This window comes from Stegostoma tigrinum, chromosome 13 (assembly GCF_030684315.1).
Source record: "Stegostoma tigrinum isolate sSteTig4 chromosome 13, sSteTig4.hap1, whole genome shotgun sequence".
Taxonomy (NCBI): Eukaryota; Metazoa; Chordata; class Chondrichthyes; order Orectolobiformes; family Stegostomatidae; genus Stegostoma; species Stegostoma tigrinum.
Genome location: NC_081366.1, coordinates 52,131,188 through 52,149,512, shown reverse-complemented (window position 1 = coordinate 52,149,512; position 18,325 = coordinate 52,131,188). Strand labels below are relative to the sequence as shown.

At 40.3% G+C, this 18,325-nt stretch overlaps 1 protein-coding gene across 4 annotated transcripts in view; it reads right to left on the bottom strand.

Moving 5' to 3' along the window:
- ablim3 (actin binding LIM protein family, member 3) overlaps window positions 1-18,325 on the bottom strand; it is a 316,208-nt gene that overhangs the window by 11,676 nt on the left and 286,207 nt on the right. For 2 of the 4 annotated variants that reach the window (XM_059650743.1, XM_059650744.1), the window contains exons 20-23: window positions 12,241-12,270; window positions 8,851-8,909; window positions 8,244-8,304; window positions 7,579-7,679 (exon numbers count right to left, since the gene is read on the bottom strand). In XM_059650743.1, coding sequence (XP_059506726.1) covers window positions 7,648-7,679; window positions 8,244-8,304; window positions 8,851-8,909; window positions 12,241-12,270 — 182 coding nt within the window. In that variant the 3' untranslated portion in view covers window positions 7,579-7,647. Of the gene's footprint in view, window positions 1-7,578; window positions 7,680-8,243; window positions 8,305-8,850; window positions 8,910-12,240; window positions 12,271-18,325 lie in introns of those variants that run through there. The other 2 variants (XM_059650745.1, XM_048543123.2) reach the window with 2 other exon arrangements.

Sequence of the window (18,325 nt, the reverse complement as noted above, 5' to 3'; positions counted from 1 at the left end):
TTTAGAAATGTTATAAAAACAATTTAGACTGTAAAACCTTTATAAGAACAATTTAAAAACTAAGGTAGCAGCATAATGTGTGAAATGACACAAATTGAGTCCGATTAGATCACTTCACAGAGTGTGAGAGTATTGTATTTGTTCAGGTGTTCTGATGAAGAAGTCTGAAGTAAGTATCAAAAGCCAGGTCTTCCCACCTTATGTGGCCTGGTCACCCTAATCTTCAGGGAAACCTGTTGGATGCAAGAAACTTATGGTTCTAATTGCATCAAATAAAGGAATTCTGCTCCATGGTTTTACTTTTAAATAAAGGCCTAATTTTCCCACAGCTGTCAAAACAATAAAAGGTTTACATATGCAAACGTAGGCAATGGTGGGAAAACCTTCAGCTTCGAACACCGAAGTGCAAACGCGACAGATTTATTACTTCAGTGTTATTAACTGACAGCTTGCTACGACAATGCGCAAGTAGGAAGTATACTGTATGAGAGTGTGATACGTTAATGTTTTAGGCAGAGGTGTGTTAATCAGAGATGTTACTTATTACAGTCTTTTAGTAAGAAGCTTGTTAGAGTTAGAACAACAGAAATGAAATATTTTTCTACTATTTCAGGATTGTTTATATCATGGTAGATATAGTGACTATTTCTTGGGTGAGTAATTCCATTGGTGTTACTTAAATTACTGTCTCCGTGTAGAGAATGTTGTGCTACTACACAGTTCCTTGCAAAAGGGAGCACTAACTTTCAACAGCCACCACCCCCCGCCCCTACCAAGTAGAGACAACAATCCGATCTATGTGTGCCTGTTACAGACACAATGCACTGTTAATGCATGCCTTTTGATTGTAATTCAGACTTAGACAGTCTTGTGCTGCTTGCTTATTTGAATGATCTCTGTATTCAATCAGCCCTTACAGCAATGTTTATTAGCTGGATGGTTCAGCAGGGAATCTATATGATCTGTGGTTAACATTACTGTAACTAGCTTGCACTTTTTAAGGTGGAGCACTGCTGTGGCTAGAGTAGGTGCTGGTGTAGCAGCCTCCTGGCTGCTAAAACAGACATTGCCAACTTAGCCAAACAGCAAGGCATGCTGGGTACACTGGCCAAGTGAAACTCTGAAATCACAAAAGCATACACCAGGCAGCGCTAAAGACATTAGTATAATGTAAGAGGCAACTGTGACTGAACAGTTAACGAACTTGAAGAGATTAAGTCTTTATTTATTGTTGTCTTATTAATTAGGTTTATATAAGTGGGACTTGTGTTTATTTGAACAGCATTCCAGTAGAATTTAATTCAATCCAATCAGGGAGTAGTTAGTACTTAGGGGTGAATTGTTCTTTAAAAGAATTGTAATTCTTTTTATCAGTTCAGTGTAATGATTAAATAATCGTTACTTGTTATTTATAAGGTGAATGCCAGGATTTTTCTTTCATTTAACCTCCCCTTCTCCATAACAGTTTAACAGATTAGGTGAGATGAGGCAAGGCGAGCCTCTCTGGGTGTTTCAGGTTTAATTATTAAAAGGAGACCTCTACTCCCACCCCGATAGATTGGGACTTGTGTTTCGATTTTAATTATCAGAGCGGTTCGAAATCCCCTTACTAACATTATCCTGTCTAGCCCACATGTGACTCCAGACGCAGTATCAGGTACACCTGCGATCAGCATTCCTTGTAACCTGTGTGGCTGTTCCACACACATCGATTAGCCTGCCAACACATTGACATCCAGATGTGCAAGTCATTGTCATGCACAGAATTTATAGTTACATGCAACAGAAATAAAAGTTAGTGGGAATGTGCCATCAATGCAGTTAGAGAGGGAGTTCCAGGATTTTGATCCAGCATTAGGAATGAATGGCAATATATTTCTACACCACGATGGTCTGTGGTTTGAGGGGAACTGTAGGTGGTGGTGTTCCCATGTATCAGCTGTCCTTCCCCTTGTAGACAGTCATGGTTGTGGGTTTGGAAAGAGCTGTCTAAGGAGACTTGGTGAATGTTTGCAGTGTATCTGGTAAGCTGCACACACTGCTGCACTATGCATCAGCGGTAGAGGGACTGGATGTAGCGTCATTCAAGTGGGCTGCTTCAGCCTGGATAGTGTCAAGCTTCTAGAGTGCTTTTCTCATGGGAGACTGGAACTGAAGTTGTTGTCTTAATCCATAACACTTCTCCAGTGTATGTTCTCAGTCTTGCCAAGGTCTAGTACAAATTTAAGGATTAGAGTCCAGAGATTGGTTCTGCAATCACCGATAAATTCAGTTGGAGTGGGGGGAGGGGTGCCCATTTCCATTGGAATACCCTGCAACTCATAGCTCCACTTGCTGCATATTATCAATTGCATATTGCAATGATAAAGCCAGTCGTACTGCAGGTTTGAATTCCAGCTGGGCTTCAGCTAGTCGGCACATTTGCATGGTTACATCATTAATCCCACATACCAAAAGGCTTTTAACATCTCATTAAGTGCTAAAACAAAGTCAATCTGCCAGTCACCTTAACCTAGCCAAAAACTTCAATATGGATTCCCTTGGTTCGCGAATTGCCAAGTAAAACCGATAGCATCTCAGAATTAGAGGCTTGAGGTCATAACATTCCTGAACTAAATCTGTCAACCCTTGAAAGGTTTTAGTATCTGGTATCTCAGGGAAAGTTAGGCTCCTAATAAGTGAAAATGCTGTAGGTTCTCCCAAGCTGTCACGAGAATCACCCATTTCATTTCCCCCAATGTCATTTGCCCAGAAAAACTAACACATTCTTTCCACATACTGGGCCCAGTCTTTGACTGCAGGATTGAATGAGTCAAGCTTCCCAAATAATGGCATGATGCCAGAAATGCATACCCCAACTGAAAGACAACTGTTGTGAGTGAATTCTTTAGGATTGTGCTTTTCTCTCATCACCAATGAAATAATTCCCCACAGGCTGGTATCCCATCACCAAGTCACACTTTACTTACACATGTTGAGTCCTAGACCCTGATCCAGCTCGGTCAGATCAGCTGTTAGAGTGAACAGGCCGTGTGGCAATCCTTTTTATGGCTGTTAGCCAGGGCTCCCCGATCAGACCAGATTAACAGCCCCAGTCAAGGAGTTCATATTCTAGGAGGTCCACATGGTTGACCTTGCCACAAATTTTTACACATTTCACCAATTAATTATAAAGGTTCCTGGAGGACTTTCTCAACTCATGAACAATTAAAGCCCTCAAAGGATCAATTAATGGTCAGTTAAGGGCCTCAGATTACCAAATCCCAGACCCCTTGTTTACCTGGTGAGTGAGAAACGGCATTCAATGTGGATAAGTAGGTGACGCGGTGGTTCTGTGGTTAGCACTGCTGCCTTATAGTGCTAGGGACCTGGGTTCGATTCCAGCCTTGGCTGACTGTCTGTGTAGGTTTTTGCATATTCTCATGCATGGGTTTCCATTGGGTGCTTTGAGCTCCTCCCACAGTCCAAAGATGTGCACATTAGGTGGATTGGCCGTTCTAAATCGTCCTCTGGTGTTCAGGGATGTGCAGGTTAGGTGCATTGGCCATGGGTAATGTGGTGTTACGGGGATAGGGTGGGGAGGCTGGGTCTGGGTGGGATGCTATGATTTATAATAAATGTGCGGTGATGTACTTGGGCAGGACAAACAAGCCAAAGAAATATATGATGGATGGTAGGACTCTGGGAAGCATACGGGATCCGAGGGATCTTGGTGTGCATGTACGTTGGTCTTTAATGCATCAGGACACATGGAGAAAGTGGTTAAGAGGCAAATGCTAGTCAAGATATGAGAGCAAAGGAGTTATGCTGGACCTGTGTAAAATGCTGGTTAGGCCATAGGTAGAGTATGGTGTGCAGTTCTGGAAACCACATTATAAGAGAGATGTGACAGTACTAGAGAGGGTGCAGAGGAGCTTTATGAAGACTTTGCAAGTGATGGAGAGTTTCAGTTACAGAGATTGGACAGACCAGGGAGATAGCAAGAACTGCAGATGCTGGAATCAGAGATAACAAAGTGTGGATCTGGATGAACACAGCAGGCCAGGCAGCATCAGAGGAGCAGGAAAGTTGACATTTTCGTTAGGGACCATTCCCTTCCCATTTCTGAAGAAGGGTTCCAATTTGAAACATCAACTTTCCTGCTCCCCTGATGCTGCCTGGCTTGCTGTGTTCATCCAGATCCACACTTTGGACAGACATGGGTTGTTTTCCTTAGAACAGAAGAGATAGAGAGGGGACGTGATTGAGATGTATAAAATTATGAGGAGCAGACTGAGTTGACAGAAAGAAACATTTCCCCTACATGAAGGGATCGATGACCAGGGGTATGGATTTAAGGTAATCCACAAAAGGTTTAAAGGAGGTATGAGGAAAACATTTTTCACTCAGAATGTGGGGGGAATCTGGAACTCACTGCCTGTAAGGGTGGTAGAGGCAGAAACCCTCCAAACATTTAAGAAGTATTTAGATGTGCATTGTGATGCTAAGGCATACAAGGCCCCCAGGAACGTGCTGGAAAATGGGATTAGAATAGTTAGGAGATTGTTTTTACAGGCATGATGGACCAAAGGGCCTTTTTCATAATGCTGTCGGCCTCGATGAGTCTATAGCTCTAAACCGTGGCCACCTGCTGGCTGAGTTGGGGATAAGTGGGAGGGTTGTGGGATGAGGGCGGGGTTAGGTGGCCCAGTCTGTCAGTAATCACAGACAGAGAAAATACTGGGTAAGACGGGTGGTATCTGGAAGGCACCTCTCTGCTCTTGCCTCTGAACACCCTGAACGACCTCACTCCCTGTGAAACTCAGTCCCATGAAAAGTAGAAAAAAAGTCTTCTTGCTCCTGGATCTCCTGAGGACTCGACTGGCAAACTGTAGGATGCAATAATTCTGTGGTGGCCGTGGAAAGTTTGAGATATTCTCCCTTCATTGCCTGTTAGTTTTTATTCACCTGTTTGGTAGGCAATTGGGTGAGTTACCTTGCTAGCCAGGGTAGTGCATTGGTTGCCATCAAAATGACACCAAAGCATTAGAGGAAAATTCACTCCAGAGTTGCTTGTCTTTCTGGCACAGGCCTCAATTCCCCTATAGAGGGTGCTATGCTGATGTGCTTTCTAATAATCAAAAAAGAAGCTGTAAAGCAGCCAAGCTTCCATGGCAGGACAAAGAAAATATTTTCAAAGAAAACCTTAAGTGCTCCTTGACGTCCAGCAGTGTTGATATTTATCACTGGAAGAATTTGCTCAGAATAACGCCAAACAGTTCATCAAGCTGCATCATGTCTTGAGTCCCCAATGCCTTATCAATGAGGCAGTATGACAACAGAGAAGGCAAGAAATGAAGAAATTCCTGTTGTCTTAACAACTTCTTCATGTATCTAAAGATCAGCAAGTCAAAAATTGGCCTGCTCAGCCACATAAAGATGCATTGCAATATCTCATGAGGGGACGTCATTCTTGCATTGAAAAACAGTTCCCTCACCGCCAATCACAACGTTAATGCTCACAGTTTGGGAGAAGGTCTGAGTGCAATCATTTGTGAGTGTCATTCCTTTGCCTCTGATTGCAAAATACAACTAGTACGTTTGCTTAATTTTTCTAAAATATTTCTGCTGAATCAGAACTGGATTCTTTTCTAGTCATTCTCATAAATTCTGGTTAGGTGCAATTAGAGCCTGTGCCATCACTGCTGCAATTAGCTGATACTCTTGAAGTTTATCAATCAAATGATAATTGTGCCAATCGCACCCAAATCATGTCAGTCACTAATCAGTTTCTCTGAAGACTGCATTAAGCTGAACTAAATGAACTGAATTATCTGAGGAAATCTTAAAATATGTAAACATGAAAATAGAATTAATTTAAAATATTTACAAGATGTTTGATGGATGCAAAATAAGAGACTTGTTGCATTTCTTGGCAATAAAGAGAATGTAGCTGCATGGGCACGGGTGGCTAAGAATGCAAAGTGATAAACAGGGAATAAATAGATCCTTTTTCATGTCAGCAGAAATTAGGTAGTAGCATTCCTTAGGGATCTGAGAGGAAAAATGGAATAATCTGCAAGAAACCATAGAAAAATGTACAGGGTAGGCTGATAAGGATCTAAAGCTACTCAAGCTGGAGACAGGACTGAAAGGAAAAACATCTTTGACGGCGAGACTTTCAACAGATTAGTGGAACAGAAGGATCTGCTTGTCCTCGGAATCTTTGAAAGTGAGAATTCAGTACAAAATGCCATGATAAAAGCAAATGGGATTCTGCATTTTATACTGAGGTACATTGAATAGAGAGTGAATATTTATTTAGGCTATTGGTGGAGTACTACATACACATATTTCTGGGCACGTTATCATAGAAAGCTTCTTAGAGTCACAGAAAAGGGTGCAGCAAAGATTCACTGAAATAAAATCAGGAAGGAGTGGTTCCTGCCATGATGAAAGGTTAGAAAAACAGGGGTGTTATTTATTGGAGCACGGGGAATTTTTTGAGAGTTTTCAAAATTCTGACAAGTAGGTACAGGATAAATATTGAAGGATTTTACAGGTTGGTGAATGAAAAACTTCGCGGGAAGAACAGAGGGGTATGTTGGATGATAGTTTTCATACATTGGTTATAAGTACATGGGAAGTATAAGCATAATTTAATGATTTTTAAGCCTTGAGCAATACAGGCTTTCACCACGTGTTGCACACTAACTTATTTGAAATGGTTGACTTAGCTCTTACTTTGGCTAACATACTGTTATTACGAATTTAAACAGCTAATCTTTTCCCCCAAATTAAAAGGATTAACACATTGTACTGAAAAAGTGGGCAAGGAATTAACGGGGGTGGGGGGGCGGTGGTGGAGGGTGGTGGTGGTGGTAAAAACCAAAACAGAGAGAAAAAAAGATCATCAGTTCTAATTTTGTAATGGCAAGAGAATGCCTTCAACATTCTGGGAAGTAACTAAATAATTTTAGTCGAAAGATCACAGGCACTAGATGGTAAGAGAGTTATGATATAAATTTGTAGATGCAACCGATGCATGACAAACATCTTTAACTCACTCTCACTTAGAAAATTTTGACAGCATGGTGGGATGTTGTCTGAAATTATGATGTGCAGTAATCTTGTTTCATTGGAAAATTTTAAATACAATCCCAATGTTACGATGGAGAAAGACCTCTCGTACAGGTTTTCAAAATCATGAATGGGCTGAATAGCGCAGATTTGGAGCAGCTTTTGCTTGTAAAGGAATAACAAACGGAGTTAGAATTAAAGTGATCCGCAAAAGAAACAAGGGTCAAGTAAAGAATAACATTTTCAGCCAGCAGGTCGGTGGGATATAGAATGCACTGCCTGGAACTGTGGTGGATGCAGGCTCAATTTTGGTCTTCAAGAGGATATTCGATAATGATCTGGATAAAAGTAATGTGTGAGGGCATGGGGTAAAAGAAGATTGACAATGATTCTCATTGAACTAGACAGTGCAGGCATGATGGACCGAATGGCCTCCTTCTGCACCCTACTAATTCTGTGATTCTGTGAGAAGGTCAGCTAGCTATCAAACGTGACATATTACTATTGTCAAGTAAACAGTGGCACCAGTAGAAACCAGTTCTTTCTTTTAATCATCATCGCAGCACCACAGGAAACCATCAAGGGCCATCAGCACCAAACAGAAAGTCTTACCTTGTATTCTGAAAAAGAAAAAGGAGATGTTTTACTTGAAACAGGACTCTAAACAAAGCCATATCAGCAGAGTTATATGTAAACAGCACATCATCTACTTATTTCATCATTGTTCCTGTCAATGGTTTCAGGCATTAAAAATCAGGTTTTCACACAGGGGCACTGATGCTAAACTGCAGTGACATTATTCTACAATATAGAGTAATCAACAATGTAAGTACTGTGCAGTCTTTGGCGTTTTTCATATGCATCTTTAACCTGGTACGTAGCAAAGCACACTAATGGTATGATTTTCTGATTCTCATAAAATTTGGGTATAAAGTACTAAAATGTAGGTATAATGATCCCGACAGTGTACAAGTTCTGAACTTTCTTTAGCCAATTTGGTTCTTGATTATATAATGGCAAAGGGCAGGAGTTATTTTCCATTTTAATCATCAATACTGTGTGTGCCTATTTCTCTTGCACTGTGCAAAGAACATTCAATACACTTAATTTTATTTTGACATATAAATGTGTCTTTAGTTAAGAATTTTACATTTTATTATATCCAGCCAATTTTAATATCTTACCTCTCATTCCCCAGTTAACAGAATTGTCGTTGTCATATTGGAAAATGTCAGCGCTCTGAGGCTAAAGACAACAATGCATGGCATTGGGTGAAAATAAAAATTGTTAGTTACTTGCAATTTTAGACAACATTCTTTCAACTCTTTGTCACTGCTAGTACTCAAGAGCAGACAAAATATCCTATTATCTTGAAGGTTGATTTGATCAAGATAATAACAAATCTATTTTGTAGGCCTATCTAGTTTGTTACAAACCTGCATGGAATGTACAAATATATAGCTATACATTTTTAACACCCTACAATTTCTTGATGATATATTCAATGTTTTTAAATTCCCTGATGCAAACACTTACATCTCTCTAGTCATGAACTCAGAAGCAAGAAGGCCTGAAATTTGAATACCAGCTGGATACTTGCAATGAGGAAAATTACAATACATTTGAAATGTCTTCACAAGGAGAAAGGGACTGAGAGAAAATTGATACATATAAAATCAGACAGAAGCAAACAGCTGTACTGTTCTACTGTTCTATTTATACTAAATGTACACTTGTATTTTCCTCCTTCAGGGGATAAACCAACTGTGAGAGGAATTAATTCAACCTTACCCTGTGCAAACCATTTCTCATATAGGCAGGAAGAGAAGCAGACTTGGAAATCAGTGGATCTGTAATAAGCAAAGTAATAATTCATTTTAAGGTTGATTTAAGGTTGTTGTTCTCAAAATCCTAAGCGAGTATCAGTCTGGAATTTCTACTATGTAGTTCCTCTTAAAACCACTAGATGGTGCTTAATGTTAACACGTAGAGGAATTTTGTTCCTTCCAATCAGCCAGAATCATAAAACTACAAGAAAGTTGATAGATTGATGTTGGATGAAGTTGAAATAACTGTATTCACTGTGACCAATTTCAACAATCATAATGGAGGATGACATTTAAAAAATTAATTTGAAGAGTAATATTACTTATTTTTTTAAAGAGGCTGAAACATTTTGTACATAAAACTGACGTGCTGTTTGTTGAAACTCCCAGATATGTTCTTCAGAGAGACGTTTATAATGTAGTTAAAAATAGTGCACCAAGCAAGTCTCACACTGCCTCCTGCCCTATGTTGAACAGATGTGAGTGAAATCTAGCCAGGTCCAACAATGAAGAACAGCAGACGTAAGGATGACATGTAACATGTGCTATGCCAGCTGTGTAAAAGGATCTAGACATCAAATTAGGGAGCAGGCTCCAGAATCATGAACACACAGCAGGACAACAAAAACTAAGCAAATTCAAGGGATATCTTTTAGCCAGTTCAGCATTGTAACAAGAATATATTAATAAGCTGGCATATAATAAATGATTGTATAACATAATATATACAGATTCAACAACAGCTTCATTCCCATTGTTATTAGATTCCTGAATGGACCTCTGAAATTTCAGATTTATTGCTGACCTCACTCTTTGTGCATCTTCACTGCAGCCATAACACTGCATTCCTCGCTTTGTTCTATTACCCTTATGCACTTATGCACTTTGTATAATATGATCTGCCTGTACTGCATGCAAATCAAAACTTTTCACTGTACCTAGGTACATATGGCAAAAATAAATCAGATCAAATCAAAATATGGGAATTAGAGTCATAAAGTCATACAGCATGGAAATAGACCCTTAGGTCAAACTCATCTGCGTGGACCAGACTTCCCAATCTGACCTAGTCCTATTTGCCAGCATTTGGCCCATATCCCTCTAAACCCTTCCTATTCATATACCCATCCAGACACCTTTTAAATTTTGCAATTTTACCAGTCTCCACCACTTCTCCTGGCAGCTCATTCCGTACATGCACCATCCTCTCTGGAAAAATGTTACTCCTTGGATCCTTTTTAAATCCTTTCCCCTCACGTTAAACCTACGTCCTCCAGTTTTTGACTCCCCACCTTAGGAAAAACACCTTGGCTACTCACTCTACTCATGCCTCTCATGATTTTATTACATAACCTCCTCAGTTTCTGACATTCCAGACAAAAAAGCCCCAGCCTATTCAGCCTCTCCCTGTAACTCGAAACCTCCAGTCTCAGTTACATCCTTGTAAATCTTTTCTGCACCATCTCAAGTTTAACAACATCCTTATTGTAAAAGGGCAACCAGAATTGAACACAGTATTCCAAAACTGGACTCAGCAATGTCCTGTACAGCTTCAATATGACATCCTAACTCCCTTACTCGATGTTCTGACCAATAAAAAAGCAAGTGTACCAAATGCCTTCTTCACCACCCTGTCTACCCGCGATGCCACTTCCAAGAACTGTGCACCTGCACCACATGTCTCTTTGTTTGGTGACAGCACCGAGGGCCCTACCATTAATTATATAAGTTCTGCTCTGCTTTGCCTTACCAAAGTGCAAGATTGTACATTTACATAAATTAAACTCCATCTGCCACTCCTTGGCCTAATGGCCCATTTGATCAAAAACTGGTTGTACTCTGAGAGAATCTTCTTCACTGGCCACTACATCACCTAATTTGATGTCATCTGCAAACTCACTAACCATGCCTCCTATATTCACATTCAAACCATTTATGTAACTGACAAAAAGCAGTGGCCCAAACACTGATCCTTGGGGCACACTGCTGGTCACGGATCTCCAATCCAAAAACAACCCTCCACTATCACCCTTTTGCAGCTAAATATTTCATGTGACAGGTGTCTCCATAAAAGGCCAATAGAAATCTATACAAAATGTTAGAACCGGTTAATCAAAAAATATGCATTATCATCAAGACAGTTCTGTAGATACGTTACAAAGACCGTCAAAGTACACTCAGTTGGCAGATCATGTTTCATATTTCTGAAAATAAAATCATGAACTGGATTATACACAGCTCTCAGACAATTTGCCAACTCATAATGCACTGATAGTGACTGTTACGCAAAAATAATGAAATGCAGCACATATCTCTGTAATAAAATCTAGCACATAATTATGTGATGAAACAAAATACTGCATTACATAATAAAACAGAGCACAGTATTAAATTGTACAAAAATGCAGTAGTGAATTATTTCATGATATATGGCTGTGGTTGGAAACATTATAGTCACCCCACCAACAGTAACTGCAGCATTCCACTATCCTTTTTTTTTACTAAGCAAGCAGAATAAAAAAACAGTGAATGTGGTGTTGGAATTGCACAGCAGGTCAGACAGCATCCAAGGAGCAGGGAAGTCAACTTTTGGGTTGAAACTCTTTGTCAGGACTGGGGAGGGGAAGGGGAGGGGGTGCTGAGGGGAGGTCAGGTGGGATGGAGATACATGGATGCAGGTAGGGAGTTAACTCCCCTCCCACTCCCCCAGTGACATGTCCATCCTTGTTCTCCTCCACTGTCAGTGTGAGGCCAAACATAAACTGGACGAACAACACCTGATATTTCATCTTGGGAGCTTACAGGCCAGTGGCCTGAATATTGACTTCACCAGCTTCAAAATTTCTCTACGCCCAACCTGTCCATCTTCTGACCCACCTATCTGCTCCACCCTTCCCACTGACCAACCACAATAACCCCCTACCTGCATCCACCTATCTCCATCCCACTGCCCTCCCCCAGACCCACCCCCCCGCCTCTCTATTTATTTCTGGGCTCCCCTCCCCAGTCCTGACAATAGGTTTTAGCTCAAAATGTTGACTTCTGTGCTTCTTGGATGCTGATGGCCTGTTGTGCTTTTCCATCTCCACATTCACTGACACTAGCTTCTAGCAATCCTTACTGTCTCCAAGAACTAAAATCAGGCTCTTACTGATTTCAACTAGCAGAAACCTGCCCAGCATTGATATGCAGAAGCAACTCAAAATTTGCATCGTGAATGACAGGAAATTAAACTGGTCAAGTGGGTTCTGTAAAACAGTGTTTGTAGACTGAACAAATATTTGTAGACTGTTGTAAAGGATGACATCTGGAAATATGAATATTTAACTTTATTGGCAAACTGTCTTTTACTTACCACTGTCTCCCATATATGTTCCTCTGGGAGCTGTAATCAGAGGATTAAAATAAATTAGAATAAAACAGGGAAATGACTAAATATGAACTTTCCCCCTTACCAAAACCTGGTTCAATTACTTTAGCATCAAGCATTTTTCTATCACTTAATTACAATTTAGCATCAAGCATTTTTCTATAACTTAATTACAATGTGAATCAGGGAAAATACTTGTTTTGTATATTATCTTGGATGTAAGAAATCATAACGCAATTTATACCATTTAACTGAAGGACAGCTGCAATTGCATTTGCTACCAAATGCAAGGTAGTCCTAGCCTACAGTATCTTTTTTTAAACTTATGATACATATCCTGTGCAAGAGCACAGTTATTGATAACACCTAGATAATTGGAATTCACATTGTTTAATTGGTTCTAAAGTTACTTCCTTCGTACAACTGAATAACAAAATAGAAGTAGAGGGAAAATACTATTTTTTATTCAGATATGTGTGCCTAAGACATTCTTATGGATCAATGCTTTGAGTTTGGATTTTACTTTAGGTTTATGAGCTCTGAGGCAGCAATTGCTACCATGAAACTCTGACTGAGTTAGAACTGCTGTAATTCCATTCTAAGAAGCTCCCAGTATCACAGCTTGCCCAGAGCCCTACTTTCACAATTCTCACCAAGAGAGGTTGCAACAATTTTCAAGATGTAAAATGGGGTCAGAACGGGGAAAAAATTTTGAGACCTGTTCCATGCATTAAGTATGACTGAGTCAGCTGGGTTTTTCAGTAAATTGTTTCAAACTTTCTCACGCGTTAGGCTCAAAATAAAATTTCCCTCATGCTGAAATCTTGAATTTGGCTGGGCTAGGAGGGAGTGCCATACAGTGAACAGCTGTAACTTTATATAGAAAATAGTAATGAAAGAATCAGCCATTCCTCAGTCATTCTCTTGATATAATACAAAAGATATAATTGCACAGCACTTGAAAAGTTGTGACAGGACTGGGCAGAGTCAGCATGGATTTACGAAAGGACAAACTTATTGGAATTTAATAAAAAAGCAGCAAGTGAAGTTAATGATGGGAATGAGTGGATGTGGTTTATTTGGACTTTTAGAAGGCTTCCAGTAAGGTCTCACGCAAAAGATTAGCATGTAAAATTAAAGTGCATGGGTTTGGGGGCAATGTACTGACATGGATAGATAACTGCTGATAGATAGGAAATGAAATGTGAGAATACCAGTGACGTTGGGATGCTGCAGCAATCATTGCTAGAACCCCAGCTATTCACAAAAAATATGAACATTTAGATGAGGGATGTAAACGTAATATCTCCAAGCTTACAAAAAACACAAAGCTGAGTGGGAGGCTTTACTACGAGCAGGATGCAAAGGCTCTTCAGGTTGAGTGAATGGACAAATGCATGGTGGATGAAATATAATATAGGCAAATGTGAGGTCATCCACTTCGGCAACAAAAACGGGGAGGCAGATAATTATCTTAATGGCGATCGATTGGAAAAGGGGAAGGAATATTTAGCCCTGTGTGTCCTTGTACACCATTCACTGAAAGTAAGCATGAAGGTCCAGCAGGTGGTCTTCGTAGCAAAAGTTTCAAATACAAGTGGGATGTCTTTTTGCAATTGTAGAGGGCTTTGGTGAGATCACCCCTGGAGTACTGTGAACAGTTTTGGTCTCCTTATCTCACGAAGGATGTTCTGGCTGTGGATCGAGTCCAACAAAGTTTTACCAGACTGATTCCTGGAATGTTTGGTCTGAAATATGAAGAGAGACTGATTGATTAGGGCTATGTTCACATAGAATAGTTTCGAAGAATTAAAGGGGTCTTATAGAAACCTACAAAATTCTAACAAAGCCGCACAGGGTAAATGCAGAAGGTTAGTCCCAATGACCGAGAGTCCAGAACCAGGGATCACTGACAAATGGTATGGGATAAGACTTTTATGGCTGAGGTGAAGAGAAATGACTTTACCCAGAGGGTGCTGAGCCTATGGAATTCTCTGCCACAAAAAGCAACAGAGGCCTAAGTATGGAATGTCTTCAAGGAGGAGACAGATGTAGTTTTACTGCCAAAGGGAGAAAAGGTTATGGATGGGGAGAGACTGGGAACAGAGTTGGATGATCAGCTACGATCATATTGAATGGGAGAACAACTTCAAAGGCCCAAACGATTTACTTCTGCTTCTATTTTCTATGTTTCTACGCAATCCAAAGCAACCCAGATATCTTTCCCATTTATCTTTTCCCATATATTCAATTTAAGAAGTTGCAGAAGTTTTAAATGAAACAATATGGCATTAAAATAGCTCTACGCTCTCTTCACCCTCTATCTCTGATGAATTCTGTAGCAATGTGCAACCAAACACAGAGCAATGTCAGGCTCAGCACGTGACCCTGCACATCAGAAATACAATGAATTTCTGGGAAGCATATCCACATCAGGGCTGGAATTTAGTGCAGTCATCAGAAGTGGGTTGGAAGGCAAGGGCATGGGGTGGATGCCTGTGGAATTAGGATGAAAAGTGGGTAGTTGAGAATCCATCACTTTCTAAACTCTGTCCAATTCAATAAGCTTGGCGAAAGGTCAAGGACGTTCTTCGTGCCCAGAGGTTCATTGAGGCCCTTAAGAAGGCAATTAATGGCCTCATCACTGCTAGGATAGGAAGGGAACCTTCACAAAGTGGGGACTCACCTTCATTAAAAGCTGACAATCTGACTGACATCTTGTGGCCCATGGAAGGATGCCACCCCCAAACCTGTAACCACCTGGCCTGCCCTGTCAGACAGATATCCCTTGACCTCAGAAATGACTATGTTCGTTGACTCACGCCTCATTGCTCTCACTGGCTCCACCCACCTGAGTTCCAGGGCCGTATCCATGATCCAGACATGGCTGTAGTACCAACAGTAACTGCTGGACCTGGTGGCACTGTTGAAACTAAAGACCTGCCAAAGTTGTAAATGGCCTTTCCGTAGCCCCAATAACCAGCAGTTAATGCCTGATGGGCACAAAATTACTTCAGGGATTTGGAAATGGTAATGGCAGGGTTGTCTCAGCTTTTTAGCCTGCTGTTATGGCCACTGTTATACCCATTAAGTCTAACCTTATGATGGTGAATTTGACCAAGCTGAATTGTTCACAAAGGGAACATGCCAAATATTAGTGTCACTTGTCACATTTATTTGTTTTTTTTTCTGCTTCTCCATTGTCTCAGAGGCCACGTGCATCCATAGTCCAGGAGACATAGGCAAACGTTTGCTCTTTGGTCTTGTCGAATACATCAGTTGAACCAATTCATAAGAAGTGGGCAGCATGGATCTTGGTTGTCAAAACTGTTGGAAACTCCCATTGTATACAGAAAGAAATTTTGTTTCTGCTCAGCTCTGCTCTTTGACAGCGTAATTTAAAGAAGACGACACTGGGTGGAAACTGAAAGTGAAACATGAAACCCTAGATATAACCTTATTTGGCATCTTTACTCCTAACATCACTGTCACATAGATATACTTATCTTTAAGAAGAACCCATTCGATCATAATGAACAATTTATGATTGAGTTAAGTCAGTTAGCAGTCAAATACTTATGCTGCCTAAGCTGCTCAGTTCTCCCAGCATTTTCTTTTTATATTTCAAATTTCAGCATCTGTAATGTTTTGTGTTTTCCAAGATGGTCCAATAATCCTCAAACTTCATTTCCAGGGCCCCGGTGAGACCGCACCTGGAGTATTGTGTGCAGTTTTGGTCTCCAAATTTGAGGAAGGACATTCTTGCTATTGAGGGAGTGCAGCGTAGGTTCACAAGGTCAACTGTCAGAATGGCGGGACTATCATAAATTGAAAGATTGAAGCAACTGGGCTTATATACACTTGAGTTCAGAAGGATGAGAGGGGATCTGATTGAGACGTATAAGATTATTAAGGGTTTGGACATTCTGGAGACAGGAAGCATGTTTCCGCTGATGGGGGAGTCCAGAACCAGAGGACACAGTTTAAAAATAAGGGGTAAGCCATTTAGAACAGAGTTGAGTGGATAGAGTGGTGGATATATGGAATGCTCTGCCCCAGAAGGCAGTGGAGGCCATCTCTCTGGATACTTTCAAGGAAGAGATGGATAGAGCTCTTAAAGATAATGGAATCAAGGGTTATGGGGATAAGGCAGGGACAGGATACTGATTGTGGATGATCAGCCATGATCATAATGAATGGTGGTGCTGGCTCGAAGGGCCGAATGGCCTACTCCAGCACCTATTGTCTATAATACTGAATCCATGGTTAATTATTCACATCAATACATGCAAGCACAAAAGGGTTACTGTTTTGTAAGTCATATAAATCAGTATTCCCTTCCAGAATGTATATTCTGATGAAAAATCAACACTTCAAAATGTTAACTTTATTTTTCTCCACTTATGCTGCCTAAACTGCTCACTTCTCCCAACATTTTCTTTTTATATTTCAAATTTTCAGCATCTGTAATGTTTGTGTTTTCCATGATGCTCCAATAATCATCAAACTTCATTTCCTCACTCGAAATAAAACTGCCATGTAATTGGAGGTTGGAAACTTTTCTGTCATAATTTAAAACTGATATTTACTTGTTTGTGAAAAGTTCTTGTGTTCCAAGAATCAGACTTCAAAAACCATACCTCATCTGAAGGTCATTCATGTAGTTTACTGCCACTGCTCTAATGCGATGAGCAAGACACAGGGGAGTCTGGATTACTCATGGTAACCAGTCTTCAAATGTCTGAGGGTTTATATTCCTCGTAACTGATTATTGCGGCAGTGCCAAATGCATATTAGCTGAGCACACAGATCAAAGGGGGCTAGTCAGCAACAGGAATTTGAACATTTGTTATTTCTTCAGGTTTACTTCTGGAAGTTAAAATAATACTTTTAAAAAGCAGTCATTCTTAGCAGAGACACAAGCATTCTTTCTCACTTCTGATTTGATTCCAAGTTGATTTATTGAAAGAACAAGATATGTTTTAGCTAAAACACAATCAAATCAATTTGCCTTTTCCCAACGTGTGTTCTCAGGGATAGATAATGAGGAAGTAGTTTCCTTAATTGCAGTCACAGAAGTCAACAAGGAAAATAGGTGCAGAGGAACAGAAGGCACAACATTCACCAAAAGCAATTTCAATTAAATCACCTGCTCTGACCTTTGAATGAACCTCACATTCAGACCTTTTGCTGGCCTGTACATGGATAATTGAGAAGCTGAAATCAGATTTTGGAGGTGCACAGACTCTAATAAACTACATAAAGCAAAGTTATAAACACAATGACATGCAGAACTGTTCCTATTGAAAATTATTGATATAATTTAGCAATGGAAATCAAAACTCACTAATATGATTCAGAATCCATTTTTATGTTCCAATTTCGAAGCTGTATTGTATTAAAGAATGGTCAGTATAGATTTCCAACCAATTCACTTTTAATGTCTTTTTTCTCCTCTGCCACTCCTCTGCGCATTGATTCTGTGCAGGAGATTAGTTCCCAATACAATCACTTTCTAGTAAATTGGCTAAGTTACTATTAGGGGAGGTGATGGTTTAATAGCATTATTGCTAGATTGTTAACCCAGAAATCCAAGTGATATTCTAGGACCCAGGCTCGAATCCCACTGTGGTGATAGTGGAATTTTAATTCAATGAAAATCTGGATTTAGGAGTCTAATGATGACTATGAAACCATTGTTGATTGTCAAGGGAAGCAGCCATCTGGATCACTAATGTCCTTGAGGGAAGAATACCGCCATCCTTACCTGGTTGGCCTTTGTGTGACTACAGACCCACAGCAATGTGGTTACCTCTTGGCTGCCCTCTGGGATGGGCAATAAATGCTGGCCTAACCAGTCATGCCCTCATCCCGTAAATGAATTTAAGAAATTCTGCAGAGACCGCGTGGTAAATGGAATCAGTTACAATGTTGGAAGTGTACTAGATGGGCAACCAACTTGTAACCCTGCAGAAAATAATCTTGCTGGGGACAAGGTCAACGCAGTAGAAGGGTTTGCTAATTATGTCTAATAATAAGCCATTAGGGGAGAAGTTTTGATGTGGTTGGG